General features: G+C 53.7%; 1 protein-coding gene across 2 annotated transcripts in view; it reads left to right on the forward strand.

Annotated features, from left to right (window-relative positions):
* The window catches only part of PRPF6 (pre-mRNA processing factor 6), a 38,055-nt gene that overhangs the window by 17,293 nt on the left and 2,362 nt on the right, over positions 1 to 18,400 (forward strand). For both annotated transcript variants that reach the window (XM_064276405.1, XM_003421759.4), the window contains exons 10-19: positions 2,301 to 2,419; positions 3,338 to 3,556; positions 8,546 to 8,668; positions 11,627 to 11,748; positions 13,801 to 13,939; positions 14,980 to 15,099; positions 15,297 to 15,473; positions 16,016 to 16,149; positions 16,611 to 16,702; positions 17,400 to 17,514. In XM_064276405.1, the coding sequence (XP_064132475.1) occupies positions 2,301 to 2,419; positions 3,338 to 3,556; positions 8,546 to 8,668; positions 11,627 to 11,748; positions 13,801 to 13,939; positions 14,980 to 15,099; positions 15,297 to 15,473; positions 16,016 to 16,149; positions 16,611 to 16,702; positions 17,400 to 17,514 (1,360 nt within the window). The remainder of the gene's footprint in view (positions 1 to 2,300; positions 2,420 to 3,337; positions 3,557 to 8,545; positions 8,669 to 11,626; positions 11,749 to 13,800; positions 13,940 to 14,979; positions 15,100 to 15,296; positions 15,474 to 16,015; positions 16,150 to 16,610; positions 16,703 to 17,399; positions 17,515 to 18,400) is intronic.

The following is an 18,400-nucleotide window of genomic DNA, read 5'->3' on the forward strand; positions in this document are numbered from 1 at the left end:
TAGACAGAGGTTTGTAACGGTAGGAGCAGGTATGGGAGGAGCTATTCGGTAGAAGACTTCTTAGTGAGTATAGTTTCTGATGGTTACTATCTGCCTTCAGTAGAGGACAGATGAAATCTCATCTGTGATCTGTGCTTGCCGGCTCTCCCTGGGCTTGTATGGGCACGTGCACATTTGTGTGTGTGTACGTTTGTATCTGCCTGTGTGGTGTGTCTATTTGCTTTTATCAGATCTGATTTCCTGGTTGTAGCCTGGCTGCCCGTGTCTGGTGAGGTCACGAGCAGAAAGTCTGCACCATGTTGGTTTGTAGACCTTCAGTTCTTTGCCAGGAAGCTTGTTCTCTGATGAAAAACACATTGACTCTGAGTTATTAGCGTTGTTTATTTGGAAAGGCTCTGCCGAGCTCCCCCTGCCACAGTGAAGGATGGTGATGGATGTCTTTTGTGGCCACTCCCCTGCTCACCACAGACCATGTGGGTGCATGTCCAGCTGGCATCAGCTTTGCGGAGGGGCATGTGTGCGTGGCGCTGCAGACCCACGGGTGGTACCAAGGCCACTGGAGGTGGGCTGTGGGCGTGGTGTCTTGGATGCCTGGAGTGAGGGCTTCCAGACTCTCTCCCATCAAGCAGGGCACTGAGCTCAGGTGGAGAGGACCTGGAGGGGCCAGAGGTGTGGTCAGAGGAGCTCTGCCGCTGCTCCTGGTCTTGGCCTGGGCTGCCCCTGATCGCAGAGTGTTTTCAGAAGCAGCATTTTCCCCCGTGCTTTAGGCAGAGCCAGATGTAGCTGCGTTTGGCTACTGGTGAATTCATGAAGGATCTGATGTTTGAAAATTAAAGCAGCAGCCACCTCCAACAGGGGCCCTGGTGGCCCAGTGGTTAAAGTGCTCAGCTGTGAACTGAAGAGCCGGTGGTTCAAAACGACCGGTGGCTCTGTGGGAGAAAGATGTGGCAGCCTGCTTCCGTAAAGATTCACAGCCTTGGAAACCCTGTGGGGTTGCTGTGCGTTGGAATCAACAGCAATGGGGTTGGCCATCTCCATCAGTGATTTGTGCTGCCGTGCCAGCTCTGGTGCACCTGGCAGGTAGGCAGAGCTGTCCCTACCACTGCTGCTGCCACCGTCCTGTGTTGGGAGATGGGCGATGCCTGTTGATAGTGTGGGCTTGAGGGCAGGTTTGAGCCTGAGAATGGCCAGGTCCTTGGGCACCATGGGTGCTTGGCCGTCCCCAGCTCAACCATGGGGAGGGGCCTTCCAGGGATGTGGGGTGGCATTCTTGGCTCACATATGGCCTGGTGAGTGCCCCGTGAACTGAGCTGTCAGGTCGGGGCATCCCAGTCATTTAGCGTGGCCCCGGGGTGCTGGCCTTTGGCTCTTTCCGCTCAACACTGCTAGGATGGTGCTTGCTCACTGTGATCAGCGTGAGGCTTGGTGTTAACTCTAGTTCAGGTCAAGGTGCTTCTACACAGGGACCATGTGCTCTGGTCCCGATGTGTGGTCGTCTCGGCTGTCACAGGTGTGTCCCCACCTGCAAGGGCAGGAGCAGGACGACCCCGCGTGTGCAGAGTGGTGTTCCCACCAGGATGCTGGGGCCACGGGGGCAGCTGACCTCGGGCGTGGCCACATTTCTGCTTCATAGAATGCTCTTTTCCAGGGTTGGAGGGCATCCTCAGGGCTCCTTCCTGTCTTCAGACACGTGGACTGATCACACTGTGTCCTCTGCTGCTCTAAAGCTCCTAGACCTTGTGGGCAGCAGACAAAGCAGCCCTACTCTGTGGTCGTTTCAGCACATTGCAATCCCTGACCTCCCTAGGGTATAGTTTATACAGCTCCTGAGTGTGCAGTTGGATGTTTTGACAAATGTAACCACACCTCTATGGAGGCAGAAAACATGTCCCTCCCCCAGAAAGGTGCCTATGATCTCCGTGGCCAGCCCTGCTCCCGCCCCCACCTCCAGAAGTGCTTTTTTTGGCTCTTTCACTGAGATGGTTTCACCTGTTCTGGGTGGAGCCCTATTATGACTGGCTCCTGGCACTTGGCACCATGTTTCTGAGGCTCACCTTTGCTTCCACACGCACCTTGCACCCTTTGGACGTATTCCCACATCCCCTACCTTTGATTGTCTCCTTGCTTCAGGCACCACAGATGTCCTGTGTTCATCATTTGTTCCTGTCCAACTGTAGGTCCCTGTTTCTCTTCCCAGGGGCATGTCCCCTTCACCCCGTGCAGTAGCTTCTCAACGGGCAGGCATGCTTTCCTCCGCTTCCGGTTTCCCCTCACTTGGTTTCTCATTTGATCTTTCCCAGCCCTGGAGCATGTTCCAAACTCAGTCCGTTTGTGGAAGGCTGCCGTGGAGCTGGAGGAGCCGGAAGATGCCAGGATCATGCTTAGCCGTGCCGTGGAGTGCTGTCCTACCAGTGTAGAGGTGAGTTGGGGCACCGCCAGGTATGATGACCTCGTGGGGGCAGGCCATAATGCGAAGGGGGCTATGACTCGTGGGGGCTGTGCCTCAGCACGAAATGGTAGGGGCGGTGACATGTGGGTCTGTGACCTTCAGGGGCATGATGCTGTCAAGTCACGGGCATAGATAGTGATCACCTGGCATAAGCCTGGCTTCCGTGAAAGTGCGGGACAAAGTCTCCCTTGGCCCCTGCACCGCGGGATCCTGTGCTGGGCTGCCTTCTACAGGGCCGCCCCTCCTAGCTCAGTCCCAGGTTTGTGGTAGTGAGCTCTGGTGTGTCTTCCTCCCAGCCCAGCATGAGGTCAGCTCTCTGCCTCTAAGCTGCTAGGATTTCTTTAACTGTAAGCCTTTCAGCTTTCAGTGTTCTGTGCCGTGATCTTTAGTTTTGCTTTTGTGACACCCAGTATGTCTTTAATTATCCAAAGGGGCATTGTGAAATTCTCTAAACAAAACTAATCTTAATTTATTTACATAAACATGAAGAGTCCATACACATGTTTTGGTGATGGAATGTTACAGAATCAACAGTTCTGGGGTGTCAGGTCTCTGTCCTTTTTGAGGGAGGACAGCAACTATGTACTATTCATCTCACATCCCAATACCCGCTATGGGCCTGGCGCTTACACCTGGTCTGGGGCTGCACTCTACCTTTACCCAGTGTTTGGAACATTTGGCTGACAGTCCATCAGCTTTTTCCGTGTTTACCCAGTCAGCAGAAGGGTGAGTAGGTAGTCACAGTCAAAGGCTCAGTTCATGCCTGTGCAGCTTCCTGAGGGCCACACAGGTATGTGGCCCATTGGTGGCCCACCCTCTGCCCAGCAGGCTGCTGTAAGCACTGGTCTGACCACATTGTTACGTCACTTTCTGATATCTTCTCTGTAGCTCTGGCTTGCTCTGGCGAGGCTCGAGACCTATGAAAATGCCCGCAAGGTCCTAAATAAAGCCCGGGAGAACATCCCTACAGACCGGCACATCTGGATCACAGCTGCCAAGCTAGAGGAGGCCAACGGGAACACACAGATGGTGGAGAAGATCATTGACCGTGCTATCACCTCTCTGCGGGCCAATGGCGTGGAGATCAACCGTGAGCAGTGGATCCAGGTAAGGTCACATGCCAGGCCGGACTCAGTCCCCTGCATGCGGCAGACGTGTGTGGGAAGGGGCACCACAGGTGCTTCTCCTGTGACATTGGGTCCGCTCCCCTGCCAGCCCTTATGGGTCAGGACCCCGAACATGTGGTGGCTGGACGTCCTTTTCCCCAGATATGTGGCTGGTGGCCCTGCACCAGCAGAGATGACATACCTGAAATGTCTTATGACTTCTTCCATCTTCCTGTTTTTTAACTTTTTCTGTAGGCCTGTACCCCTCGTGGTGCAGTGGTTAAGTGATATAACTGTTAACCAAAAGGTTGGCAAATCCACGAGCAGCTTCTTGGAAACCCTATGGGGCAGTTCTACTCTGTCTTATAGGGTTGCTATGGGTTGGAATCGAGTCAATGGCAACAGGTTTGGGTTTTTTTTTGATATGGCTAGTAAAGGCTTTGGAGACCATGTAGCCTAATGGGAGGGCTCTGGTCCCCTCTCCTGCCCTCCTCCACAGGATCATTCACTCAGCAGGTGTCTCTGGGCAGGCTCCCCATCTCCTGGGAGCTCGGCCCAGGCGGCTCTGCCTTGGGGAAATGCTGCTTTACACTGATCTGTGGGGACGCCCAAGGCTGCTTCTGTTAGGAAGGGTCCTGCAGAGCAGGCCCTTTTGCTTTACCCTGTGCCTCTGTGGTTGGGATTCAGTCCCACACTCCTGTGCCTCCTCCTCCCTCCTCCTGCCGCAGTCCGACTGCTGTTTTCCCAGCAGCCCCAGCTGTGTCCTGAGCCACACGTGGGGTCCCAGGTGGCCTCAGCACGGACGGAGTACCGTTACCTCCCCTGTGACTCTTCTTCCTGCAGCCTGAGCTGTGTACTGGCTGTGAAGCCGCTTCATCTTGCCCGGTTGTCTGAACCTCCCCTTGCCCAGCACCTCCGCGTTTCCTCCCGTGGGGCGTTGCTGGGTCCTGTGTGGCTCCTTTCTGAGCATGAGCAGTTGTGGGTTTTTAATCTTAGGTGCAGGGCCTCACGTTACTTGTCCCTCTGCACTTTAACATCTGAATTCACCCTTTTGTTTGCCCACCCTTTCACCTGTATCCTTACCGTGCTAATGTTCTTCATCCCTTGGCATAGGGCCAGGGTTCTCTTCTGGTGTCACTTTCCTTCTGCCTGAAGGACTTTCTTAACCATTTTCTGTGGAGCAGGTCTTTGTGTTTGAAAGGCATTTTCACGGTACGGACTTGTAGGCTGACGGTTTTTTCTTCCGTTACTGTAACGATACTGCTCTACTGTCCTCTCGGCGTGTTTTTCCAACGAGAAACGTGCTGTTGTCCTCTTCTTGGTTCCTCTGACATGATGTATCTTTTTTGTTTGTATTCCTGGCTGCTTTGAAGATTTTCCCTGGTTCTGAGCAGTTTAAGGAGGACTGCCTCAGTGTGGTTTTCATGTTTCTCGTGCTTTGGGTTTGATGAGCTTCTAAGTTTCATCAAATTGGAAAAATTTGGACCATTGTTTCCTCAAATATTTTTCTTGCCCTCCCTGCCCCTTCCGGTACAATTACACATTCATTAGGCCACTTGAAATGGTCTCACAACTTACCAATGCTCTGTTCATTTTTAAAATTATTCTCTTTCTGTTTAATTTTTTAAGTTCTTTTAAGATAAAATTAGCGTTCATACAATTCCCCCACATCAAGGAGACAGCCCTGTGGCTTTTAGTGTGTTCACAGAGTTCCGTAATCGTCACCACAGTCTGATTTTAGAACGTTTCCTCACCCTAAAAAGGTACCTCACACCCATTAATCTCTACTCCCCGCCCCCCGGTCCTAGACAGCCGCTGTTCTATTTCTCTATAGGTTGCCTTTTCTGCAGATTCTGTATAAATGGATCATGTAATCTGTGGTCTTCTGTGACAGCCTTATTTCACCCAGCATAATGTATTCAACCTTTAGCTATGTTGTAGCATGAATGTATTAAGATCCTTTGGCCATTTTTAAATTGAGTTACTTGTCTTTTTATTATTTTGTCTATTTATTGTTTTATTATTGAGTTGTGTTGAGTTTTAAAAGTTCTTTATGTATATTCTGGATACAAGCCCTTTATAAAATATATGCTTTGCAAATATTTTCTCCCATTCTGTGGGTTTGCTTTTCATTTTCTTGATTGTATTGTTCTTAACACTGTTGTTTTTAATTTTGATATACTCCAGTTTTTTATTGTTGCTTGTGCTTTTTTGGTGTCATAGCTAAGAAACCTTTTCTAACCTAAGGTCACAAAGCTTTTCTTCTACTTCCTAAGAATTTACAGTTTTAGTACTTTGATTTAGGTCTTTGACCCATTTTGCGTTAATTATATGCAGCTGGTACGAGGTAGGGGCTTCACTTCCTTCTTTGCATGCGGATATCCAGTTGTCCTAGCCTCATGTGTTGAAGAGAACATTCTTTCCTCACTGAATGGTCTTGGCATCTTTGTAGAGAATCAGTTGACCATAATGTAAGGGTTTATTTCTATACTTTCTTTTCCGTTGGTCTGTCTGTTCTTAAGCCAGAACCGTACGTAGTCTTCTGGTTACTGGAGCTCTGCAGTGAGCTTTGAAACGTGTGAGTCTTCCAGTTTTGTTCTTTCAAGAGTGTTTTGATTATGCTTGATTCTTGCATTTCCATGTGAGCCTCAGATTCAGCCTGTCAGTCTCTAAAAAAGCCAGCTAGGATTCTGATAGAGATGGCACTGAATCTGGGGGTCAGCTTGGTGAGTATGGCCATCTCAGCAGTACTGTTTCTGATCCACGGACATGGGACGTCTTTCCATTTATTGAGATCTTTTAAAATTTCTTTTAGCGATGTGTTATGGTTTTCAGTGTACAAGCCTTGCACTTCTTTTGTTAAATTTATTTCTAAGTCTTTTATTGTTGGTGTTCTTGTAAATAGAATTATTTTTCTTAATTTCATTTTCAGATTTTTCATTGCTAGCGGATAGAAATAGAATTGATTTTTGTATGTTGTTTTGTTGGTTTGTATTCTACGATAGTTTTGCTTCTTCCTTTCCAGCCGGGATACCTTTTATTTCTTGCCTAATTGCCCTGGCTAGAACCTCCAGTGCAATACCCCAGCCTGGCCCCTGATCTTGGCAGGAAGCACCCAGCCCCTTACCATTGAATGTGATGTTTGCTCATACAGCTCAGAAATGCTCTGTCCATGTTTTTTCTCTCTGTTTCATTTTGCATCGTTTCCATTGGTATCTTCATCTGCGGTGTCTACTTTGTCGTTATTCTCACTCAGGGCGTTTCTCAGTTTTGGTCTCTTTTCTGTCTTGCATGTCTTCCCTTAACATTTTGAACACATGGAGTACTGCTGTGACAACTGTTTCCATGTCGCCGGTGTCTGTCTCTGCCGCCCAGCATAGGGGTCTGGCATCAGAGTGCTTGACAAACACAGAAGGAGCCAGTGAAGCTGCATGCATCCAGCCAGCCACATCAAGTAGGCGCCCACTGTGTACAAAGTGCTGTTAGACCGCTCAGTGGGGGAACTGCTGCAGTCTTCAAGGTGACTGTGGAGAGAGGCCGCCACAGGGTGAACTCAGGCAAAAGAGAGCTGAGCACTGACCGTCACCATGTATAGACTGACCGCCACCACGTATGGAGCAGGAGACGTGAAGGGAAGTCAGAAGGAAAGAGAGAGAAAGGAAGATAGAACACGTGCTGTAGCTGGAAAAGGGGAAGTGGTTCAAATGGGAGAGGTGGCATGTGGTGATGAGCAGAACAGACCCAGGTCCCATGAGATGGAGGCTGTAGGGATGCTCCCAAGTGTTTTCACACACAGACTCACGTGACACATGCACTCACACACACAGACACAGACCGGCATGTACACAGACTCACGTGACACATGCACTCACACACACAGACACATGCGCACACACACACAGACCTACACGTACACACACAGACCTACACGTACACGCACAGACCTACACGTACACACCAACTCGTACACATGCACACAGCCTCTCACACGTGAGTGCATGCACACACAAACACACAGACGCACACACACAGACCAGCACGTACACACAGATTTGCATGAGACGTGCACTGACACACTTGCACACGCAGGTGCACACAGACCTGTACACATGCACATAGACATGGACACTTAAGTACAGACTGACACTTAGATGCACATACAGATGTACACGTACAGACACAGATGCGTGTACACACAGGCTGTCACGCACACATACCAGCTGTCACAGTCACGTACACATGGTCACTTTCACACACATACACACACACAGACTCTCACAGAATGCTGTTTGGTCTGTCTGTAGCGATGTTTCCATCCTGTCGAGAAGAGTAGCCGCCAGGTTATGATCACCATTTGTTCAGCACCTACTGTGTACTGGGCCATTGCTAAGTGCTTCTTGCCTGCTTACTCTGCAGCTGCTGTCTTCTGGAACACACTTAGTGTGTTTTGAGCCTAATGCTCTACCAAAAACGCTTGGAAGCATCCCTCACAGCCTCAGGCTCACAGTTTGCTCTGTTCATCCACACCAGTGTTCACACTTGAATCACTTCCTCCCTCCTTCCAGCCATGGCACATATTCTGTCCTCCTTTGGTCTCTCTCTTCGGATGTGCTTCGTGCCTCCTGTGTGTTCTGTGTGGGGTGGCCTCTCTCGATTGTCACCTTGAAGATGGCCTGTATGCAGAAGTCCCCACTGAACTGTCTGACACAGCACTTTGTACACAGTGGGCACTTACTTGATGTGGCTGAATGGATAAATGCAGTGTCACTCGCTCATTCTGTGTTTATCAAGCACTTTGATGCCAGGCCTGTGCTGGGTGACAGGGACAGACAGACATCAGTTAACAGATAGACGGACACAGACGAGCCTGACAGGCCATCACGCACATGCAGTTAAAGGCCGTGGTGCGTTGAACCCCTGGCGACAGGTGGACATCTTCGGCAGGGAGTGGCAGGTGCCTTCAGGCTCCTAGGTTGTTGTGTTCCCCCAGGACGCCGAGGAGTGTGACAAGGCTGGCAGTGTGGCCACCTGCCAGGCGGTCATGCGTGCTGTGATCGGCATTGGGATCGAGGAGGAGGACCGGAAGCACACCTGGATGGAGGATGCAGACAGTGTGAGTGTCCGATGCAGTTTGTGGGACAGGCGGCTCCACCTCAGGCTGCATTTCAGTTCTTCTGCTGCACACATTTTATACGTGGTTCAGCATAAGGAACGCATAGCTTTCGTTAACTTGGTTTATATGGTAAGCAGTGGTGTGCACAGTGAGGGCCTGGTCCTGAGCCACACGCCCTGGCTCTCACCTCTGCTGCCCTTGGGCCTCAGCAGCACTCTTTCTTGTGTGATGGTTGAAGAGCCACGGCACAGAGTCACCCAGCAGGTGACCAAGGCCACCCGGGAGGGACCAGGTACCAGGTGTCTCGCTGTCTGTGCTTGGACACCCAGGTGGCCCACCACCCCTTGTCTCTGTTACAGGTGACACTTCAGAAGACAATCTGTGTCCAAACTTCTGCCTTATTTGAGATTACGTCCTTAGAATGGGATTCCAGAGGTGGAGTTATTAGGTTCACATCGAAGAACATGTCTGAGATGTTTAACACAGACATGGCCCTCTCTTTTTTCAGCCTCGAATCTGGAAATAACTTCAGACTTAATAGAAAAATTACAGAATGGTACCAAGAAGCCTCGTATGCCCTTCACCCAGTTTCCTCAAGTTTACCCCTTTATCACATTTGCGTTATTGTTCTCTACACAAGCACAACATGCAGGTGTAAACACCCACACCCAGTACAGTCACATGCACACGCACACCTGCAGACATGCGTTTACACACTGATACACACATGCGCACACCACACACTCAGCACACGTGCACACACCACACTTACCACATTCACATGTGCACACACACGTGCACACATATACCATGCAGCACTCAAGAGCGCAGACATGCACACTCACCACACAGCACTCAACACGTGTGCATGCACACGCACATACCATGCAGCACTCACACGTGTGCACACAGACACAGATGTCAAGAGTAGGTTGCTGTGTGCTGCTCCTTTGAGTCTGAGTATGTCCTTGTATGTTTCCTGGACCAGGGAGGGCTGTTCTCACACACGGCTGCAACACAGGTACCAAAGTCAGGAGATGGCATTGATGCAGCGTGATCATGTATCGCACAGACTTTATGCAAGGTTCTCGGGTGTCTCACTGAATGTCTACCAAAACAAAAACCTATGTGGTGTAGGAGCTTCCAGGGTCACGCACAGCCAGCTGTTTTTGGTCCCCTTTGATCCCTGTGACTTGGACATGTTTGAGGAGTGCAGACCAGCTGTTTTGTAGTGTTCCTCAATTGGGATTTGTGTGGCATCTCCTCTTAGCCAGCAAACCTGGCAGTGGTACCATGACCCCCTCCTGGTCCCAGCAGGAGGCTTACGGGGTCTTTGTGCTGATTGACCACCAGACTTCCCGCTGTTTTCCCTTCATAACGAGTAAAGCTCCTGTGGGGAGATAGTGTGAGACCCCATGTAGATCCTGTTTCTCTCAGGCGACTCTTGCGTTAGGACCGTGTGATGACGGCAACCTCACTGAGTTGGTGGGTGCTGTGAGCTCTTTTGCATCACGCCTCTCCCGTGTTAGTGGTTTAATTCTCCAGTGGCAGCCATTCCTCTCACGTGTGTGACACACGTGCTCTCTGCCCACATCGGGTCGACTCAGGACCTTGGTCTGAGCAGTGGGATTGTAGCCGCTATTTCTGGTGATGCTCACACGGTGTCGTTTTCTGTTGCACACGCATCGTGGTGTGACCAGAGCAGAGGCACTGTTATTTATCATGTGACGTTCAAAACACTGAAGAGTGAAGAATAGCTAAGCAAATGTTCTCGGGGTCATCGTGTTGGAAGAGAGTCCCAGCACCTGGCTGTCAGGTGCATTTATTTCTGGACAGAGTGTCACACTCTTGCCTCTTACTGCCTTTGACAACCCGTTGTCTCTCTCGCACCTTCTGGCATCAGCATGGCTGGCTCTCAAGCCCTCTGTCACGCTGCGGTGGATGTGGTGTCTCTTGTGCTCGGGCTTGCAGCGTGTTCTGAGTGCTCCATGGATATTGGGGTCTGCCCTGTGCCGGCAGCCCTGGACGGCTCCTGTATCTTGGCCTCTGCTTGAGTAGAGTGTGCTGTCCCAGAATGGGGCCAGGAGGCTTTGCGCCCGACCTCCAGGCCTTGCCCTCCATGGGCCGGAGCCTGGAAGATGCAGGGAAAGTGCTTCTTGGCTGGGGGTGCAGGTCTCTGTTCTCGCTTAACCTGCTCCTGCAGGTGCTCCTGGCCAGGGCACTGCACCTCATGATGGGGCCTCTGGTTCTGGGGTGGCCAAGAGTCAGAGTGAGGCTGCTGACAGAGGAGGACAAGGGTTGGAGGCCTTGGTCACACCCCTACAGCACCTATTTCTGTGGTCAGGTGGCCCTCGGGCACAGAGGGTGACAGCATCCCTGCTGGGGAGGCATGGATGCTCCTGGGTGCGCACGTTTGGCAGCTTGGGCACAGAGGGTGATAGTGTCCCTCCTGGAAAGGCACGGGTGCTCCCAGGTGTGCAAGACGGGTGACTCACAGTCTTCAGTCCCACCTTAGCCCCCGTCCCTGGATGTCATGGCCACAGCATGTCTTCCCACACCCTGACCTGAGGCGCACATCTTGGTGCAGGGGTCTTGGTGACTGTGAACGCAGAGGGCAGGGGCTTCTGTCAGGTAGTCAGAGTAGACCCACGTACCACCAAGCGTCCCGTGTGTGGAGCTGAGAGGCCTGCATCTGAGCATATTCGTATGAGCCCTTGATGGCGGCGGCGAGACCTGTGCATAAAGCCTCTTCACAGTGAGCAGGGCCCAGTTTTTCTGCTCCATGCTCGCCAGGGAGCAAAGCTGCTCACTCGTGTGTGGAAGACAGGACCAGAAGAGGATAGGTCTGTGTTTTCCCAGCTCTGCTGAGGAACAGCAGCGCTGTCACTTAGCGGTTGCCAGAGGGTGTGGGGTGCCTGGCCACACTGGGCTGCCGCTTCATTTCTCTTCCCCCCCTAGTGCGTGGCCCACAGTGCCCTGGAGTGTGCTCGTGCTATCTATGCCTACGCCCTGCATGTCTTCCCGAGCAAGAAGAGTGTGTGGCTGCGAGCAGCTTACTTTGAGAAGAACCACGGCACCAGGTAGGCAGGGCCCCCAGCTGCTCCTGACTCCACTCGGGATCAGGCTTCTTCGAGGCTACGAGGGTGAGGGGCAGAGCTGGGAGAGCAGAAGATTTTATGGCGCTGGGCTAGTACGCACAGCTCCTTCTGAGATGGGTTGCCCCTGCTCTGCAGCTGAGAAAACGGAGGCCCAGGGAACCCTCCCTGCTGCTGGTCACTGGCCTGGGGCTGAGACTTGGCCTCCTGTACTGCTGAGGCTCCTGCTGGCTCAAGGGGCGGGTGGGGCTAGGGTTGGGAAGGCATGTTTTTCATTTTAGCTGTGCTGGCTTTGGTTTTTGGCTAGTTTTTGTGCTCCGAGGAGGTCTTTGACAATTTTCTTTAATTGTGTTCTTTAATTGGAAAAATCTTTTGGGTCTGTATTATGAGCTACAAATGCTGATTAGATTAGGTGTTGCAATTTTGTTCTGAAGGCCTAACTCCCCAGGGCCTCCCTCCCCCGCTGCACACTTGCCCACCCACCCACACCCCTGTGCATATTCACACACTCGCCCCCATGCACATTTGCCCTGCTCACCTCCTGTGCACACTCACCCGCCTGCGCGCTCCCTGTGGCTGTCTCTGAAACATTGAGCCCTTGGCTCTTTTCTGTAATGAGGTTGTTCAGTCCTAATCTTTTGAGGGGATCTTTCCACAGGTCCCTGAAGTGCCTTTCTCCCCCACCGCCAGGTGGTTTGGTGTTCGTTTTAGCATGAACTCCTTGGAGGGTTCTGAGGTGGCAGCTGCTTCCTAGTGTGAGTGCTCACACTAAGGATTCCCAAGGGCAGCCCCGAGAACAGCAAGGGGCAGCCCACTTGTTCGGGCTGTGGTTGTGTGCCCGCCACCCCCGTGACCCACTCTCACAACATGGCTGTGTGTGTTCCCCAATACCCGCCCTCTCGCCGTAGGCGTGTGCCTCCCTGATCCACCGTCATGGCATGTGTGTGCACCCCCCCAACCTGCACTTATGGCGTGGTTGTTCGCCCCCCTGACTTGCTCTTGTAGCATGGGTGTGCACCCCCACCAACCCGCCATCACGGCATGGGTGTGTACGCCCCCCATGACTTGCCCCCGGGGCGTGGGTGTACACCCCCCGACCTGCCCTCATGGTGTGGGTGTGAGCCCCCCTGACCCACCCTTACAGTGTGGGTGTGTGCCCCCCCAACCCACCATCACAGTGTGTGTGTGTCCGTCCTGTGACTCACCCCTCAGGGCATGGATGTGCCCCCACCGTGACCTGCCCTCAGGACATGAGTATATCCTCCCCCATGAACCACCCTTATGGCTGGCTGTTAACCCCCCATGTGACCTCCCCTGAAGCATGACTGTCATTTCCCTCCCACCATGTGACCCTCGAGGTGTGGGTGTCATCCTTACGGACGTGGGCTCTCACTGGTGACCTTGACCCCTGGGTGCTGTGTGCAGCGTTTCCACCTCCATTTCTGGGGACCATAGTGGTCCTGCTCCCTCCGGCCTTTTAGCCTCACTGGATGGCAGGCAGAGCTTTGTGCTGGGTTATCTCGGGGGATGGCATTGCTATCTCAGATATACTTTCTCCAGAAGAGACTGAATGTAACCTGTGCAGACACAGAGCCCAGGGGGCCCAGTGATGGATTGGCATTGGGGCCCCATGGTCCAGGTGGCCCTCTGTGGGGCCTGATATTCTTGCTCAGTGACCTGAAATGACATCTCCTCACGAGACAGTTCCCCTCCAAAACCAGAAGAGTAGGCTTGGACCATGACCTCCACCAGCAGCAGGCACATCCTGTGGCCCACCCCAGACTCAGGCTGTGAGGTCCCTTGTGGCGCTCTGCCGTCAGTCTGCAGTATGTGAACAATAGGCTGCTTTGTAGAACCCGCCCAGAAGTTGATTTCAGGGCTTTTATGGAGAGAGGAGATTTCCCCACACTCTCCCCATCATAAAACCGATAAATCATTTATGGTGCCGGACTTTGGAGCAGTAACTGTCTTTACAGCCCTGTGCTGCTGTGAGTGCCGGCGCTTTATGGCCCCGCTAACGGCACCCTCTGCTTGCAGGGAGTCCCTGGAGGCGCTCCTGCAGAGGGCCGTGGCCCACTGCCCCAAGGCCGAGGTGCTGTGGCTCATGGGCGCCAAGTCCAAGTGGCTGGCGGGAGATGTGCCTGCCGCAAGAAGCATCCTGGCTCTGGCCTTCCAGGTGGGTGAGTGGAGGCAGGCCATGAGGGGGTGTGTGCCTGCTGACCCTGGGCACTCCCACTGCTTGTCCCTACGTGAGGAGTAAGGTGGTCCTGGGCCTAGCTGGAACACAGGTCGACGCCATGCATTGTAAAACAGTCCCTCGAGGCCTTTCCCTCAGTCCTGAGCCCAGAATGCGCTTCAGGGTCCTGTGCGGGCTGCCTGGTGAGGGCCAGCCCCAGGTATGCCATAGCGGTCCCAGCCTGGCTGTGTGACGCCCGGGGCCATGAGGCACGCAGCTCTTACCTTACTGTTTTGTTCATACCCTGGTATTTCATGACCACACAGATGTTATAAACTGTAGAGTGTTGTGTGAATGGCATCATGTTGTTATGACCCAGGCTAGTAAAATAAAGTCCAGCCTTCTTGCCTGAGCGCTAAGGGTGGGGGCAAGCCTGGGTCTGACCGTGTGCACCTGGTTGTGAGAGCTTGAGCTGGCCCGCTGTCACCTCTGAGCACTCCTAGCACCACTCCCTGGTGTCTGGCAGCCCAGCCCTGGTCCATGGTACATCAAGCCTAGGGCTGTCACTCTGGGCGGCCCTGTGGGGCTGTGAGGTTGCTGACCACACATGGGTGGCTGGTGAGTGGCCAGTGGCTGCTGCTCCTGCCTGTAGGCTGTCATTTGGCTTCCATCCTGGGGCTGCTACTCAGAGGACTGTGGGTGGGCAGTGTCCCTGGGCCCTGCACCCTCTATGGCTCTGTGCAGCCTTGGCACCCCGCACACTGCTGTGATACCCAGGTCACCGGCTGGGGGGTGGGTCTGCACGTCTGGGGTGGAGCAGCTCCTGCTGAGGCCTCACTTGCAGTGGCACGAACATGGAGTGTCTTCCAGGTGAGTCTGGGTTCCTAGCTGGAGTCTGTTCCTTGGCCTATGACCTAGAAGTGCTTGGGGCCGGACCCATCTGCCAGGACGAGGCAGGCTCGGCCTGGTACCGCTCTTGGGTTGGTTGATCTGGTCAGTTCCTTCCAGTCCCAAGCCTTCTACCACTGTGTTCCTTGCAGGCCAACCCCAACAGTGAGGAGATCTGGCTGGCAGCCGTGAAGCTGGAGTCAGAGAACAACGAGTATGAGCGGGCCCGGAGGCTACTGGCCAAGGCGCGGAGCAGTGCGCCCACAGCCCGAGTGAGCTGGGACCCAGGGGCTGTGTGTGTGTGTTTGTGGGGGAAGGGCAGAGCTGCTGGGTCCCAGGACCAGATCCTGGGGGGCTGCATGCCCATGGGGGCAGAGCTTATGTGTCCAACAAGGACAGGAGAGCTCGTGGTGGGTGCCATAACTCTGGGCAGGTGCAAGCGGCCGTGATGTTGTATTTGCCTCAACAGGTGTTCATGAAGTCTGTGAAGCTGGAGTGGGTGCTGGGGAACATTGCTGCTGCCCAGGAGCTGTGCGAGGAGGCCCTGAGGCACTACGAGGACTTTGCCAAGCTGTGGATGATGAAGGGACAAATTGAGGAGCAGCAGGAGCTGACGGACAAGGCCCGGGGGGCCTACAGCCAGGGGGTGAGCCCGGGGGAGCCTACAGCCAGGGGATGAGCCCGGGGGGGCCTACAGCCAGGGGGTGAGCCCGGGGGAGCCTACAGCCAGGGGATGAGCCCGGGGGGGCCTACAGCCACGGGGTAAGCCCGGGGGGCCTACAGCCAGGCGGTGAGCCTGGGGGACAGGGGCCTACAGCCAGGGGGTGAGCCCAGAGGGGTGCTTCTAGCCAGAGGGTGAGCCCAGAGGGGTGCTTACAGCCAGAGGATGAGCCTGAAGGGGTTGCCTACAGCTAGTGCCCCTGGCGTGGATGCGAACTGGAGGGCTGTGGTCAGTGACTCGGGCCCTGGCTCTTGCTCAGTGCATGCTGCACACACGGTGTTCAGGGCAAGTGCAGCGTGAGATTCAGGGTGATTTGCGCGCACGTTACGTGCACACGCACGCATTGTCATGTACGTGACCGTCACGTGGCCCAGCGAACATGGCGACTTGAGAAGCATGTCATGGCTCTGTCACGTCCTGTGCAAGACCCTCGAGAGCCATCGTTCACATTTGTTTTTTGGCCACAGTTAAAGAAATGTCCCCACTCCACACCCCTGTGGCTTTTGCTTTCCCGGCTGGAGGAGAAGGTTGGGCAGCTGACCAGAGCAAGAGCTATCCTGGAGAAGTCTCGTCTAAAGAACCCAAAGAACCCTGGCCTGTGGTGAGTCCTGGGCCAACGCCTTAGCTCTCAGTCCCTGTCCTTCTGGCTGGCACTTGGAGGGCCCGCTGATGGTTTGTTGTCTTTGATCTGTGTTCCCATGAGGATGCACAGAGCACAGGGGTGGGCACACAGGGAATGGGCAAAGCACGAGTGCAGGCATCTCAGGGCGTCTTGTCTGTAGACCCTGTGAGTACTTGTGGTTGGGCTGGAGTGAGGCAGACACTGCAGAGGTGGGAGGACGGTGGTTTCTGGGCGCTGCACTCAGGAACTCACTTGATTGGGGCGTGGCTGTGTTGTGACTGCAGCACTGGGCTGGTACTCAGGTGGGCGGGCTTTGCAGGCTGGAACTCCAGCTATTGTCGCCCACCGAGGCTGAAGCCCTCGCAGATAGAGCTTTCCAGAAGTTGCCAGAACACTCACCAGGCACATGGGGGACCTTGCGATCTGGCCTTTCTCCTCAGGTTGGAATCCGTGCGGCTGGAGTACCGGGCGGGGCTGAAGAACATTGCCAACACGCTCATGGCGAAGGCACTGCAGGAGTGCCCCCACTCAGGTGAGCTCAAACAGACTTTATTCCAAGCAACGTTTTCTTTGTGTGAATTGCTTCAGCCGGAAGGCTCATCTCTGCTTGGTCTAGATTCTGAGTTTCAAGGTGGAGGAGATCGATTTCAAATTCTGAAATGCTGCAGTTTCTTTTCTTTTACAGTTTGTTTTACTTTTCACCCCAGGTCTGTAAGTAATGCAAGCATAGCGTAGACAGGTTGGGGGAAGTTAAAAGAAGGAAATAAAAACCACCAGTGACCCCACTACTCAGAACTCACTATCTGCAGCCTGCATTACAGGAAAAAATTAAAGTCATATTGTGAGTTTTAAACTGAAACCGTTGTAAAAATGTATCATTAAATTTCCAAAATGTAAATTTTAATGGCTTCACAAAATTATCTTCTGTGGATTTGCCAAAAATGTACCACCCATCTCTTGGTTGGTATTGGATCTCTGGGTTGTCTTCCAGCTTTTAGATCTGCTGTTCCTTCAAAATCAGTATCTTTACGTGGAAATGCTTAGTATCGTTTCTGGTGATTTGTTAGGCTAAACCTAAGGCATGAAGCGATTGCATAGCGGGGGGGCAGGGCCCTGGGCTGGCTCTGTGAGCAAAAGTGGGCCTTTAGGTGAGGTCTGCACACACCCTCCTGGGCACCTGGTCTTGCCAACAGGAATTTTCTCAAGTTCAGCCTTTGTCTGACCCTCAGGCATCCTCTGGTCAGAAGCAGTTTTCCTCGAGGCCCGACCCCAGAGGAAGACCAAGAGTGTGGATGCTCTGAAGAAGTGTGAGCATGACCCACACGTGCTCCTGGCCGTGGCCAAGTGAGTACAGGTAGAAACGGGGTCTCCAGGGCTTGGAACAACATCCTCCTGCTTGGATGGGCTGGAGGCAGGCGCGTATTGAGTGGTGCCACCTTGTCTCTGGGGTGGGGCTGGCCACTTCAGGCCATGGGGAGCATCCGCTTCCTTGGGGCTTGTCCGACTGACTGCTGCTGTCCAGGCGAGGCTGCCACGTGACCTGTGGGCATGTGCCGCCCCAACCCGCCCCACCAGGGCTTCTTGGGATGGGCCAGCTCACTCTGCCCTGCTGCTTCTTAGGTTGTACCTAGCATGGCCTAGGTGGCTGGCTTTGGTCCCGACAGAACTTAGGAGTGGCGGGGGCTGTGGCTTTCCTTGTGCTGGGGCAGGAGGCCTGATTGCATCCACATTTCTGTTCCCTCGGAACATCCAGGACCTTGAGTGCTCCCCCCTCATGTCTGGGTGCTGAGACACGTGTAGCGGGGCCCTGGGCCAGTGCTGACACACGAGGTGCTATTGGGGCCACAGAGCCTGTGTCGACCAAGGGTCGGGGTCAGGAGGGCTCCCTTAGGGACAACTCAAGCGGGACTTTGGAGGGCCAACAGTGCTTATACATGCACTGGCACTGGAATGCACAGCCTGGGCAGGAGTGCCGTTCTTGGCAGGGAGCCAGGGGAGGGTGAGCTGAGACTGGCCAGGGTGTGGGCCTTGAGGGCCTATCTGAACTACTGGAAAAAGGACAGCCTGGGAAAACCAGGCCTCGGTGAAGGGCCAGGGCAGGGTGACCACAAGGTGGGCAGGAGAGAGTATGAAGGACCATCAATGAGAACGCTTCAGGCCTCTCCCCGGGGCTCCAGAGCTTCTGCGCAGGACTGAGACCTGGCCAGGGCATGTCTGCTGCCCAGGACTG

The sequence above is a fragment of the Loxodonta africana genome, chromosome 24 (genome assembly GCF_030014295.1).
Source record: "Loxodonta africana isolate mLoxAfr1 chromosome 24, mLoxAfr1.hap2, whole genome shotgun sequence".
NCBI lineage: Eukaryota > Metazoa > Chordata > Mammalia > Proboscidea > Elephantidae > Loxodonta > Loxodonta africana.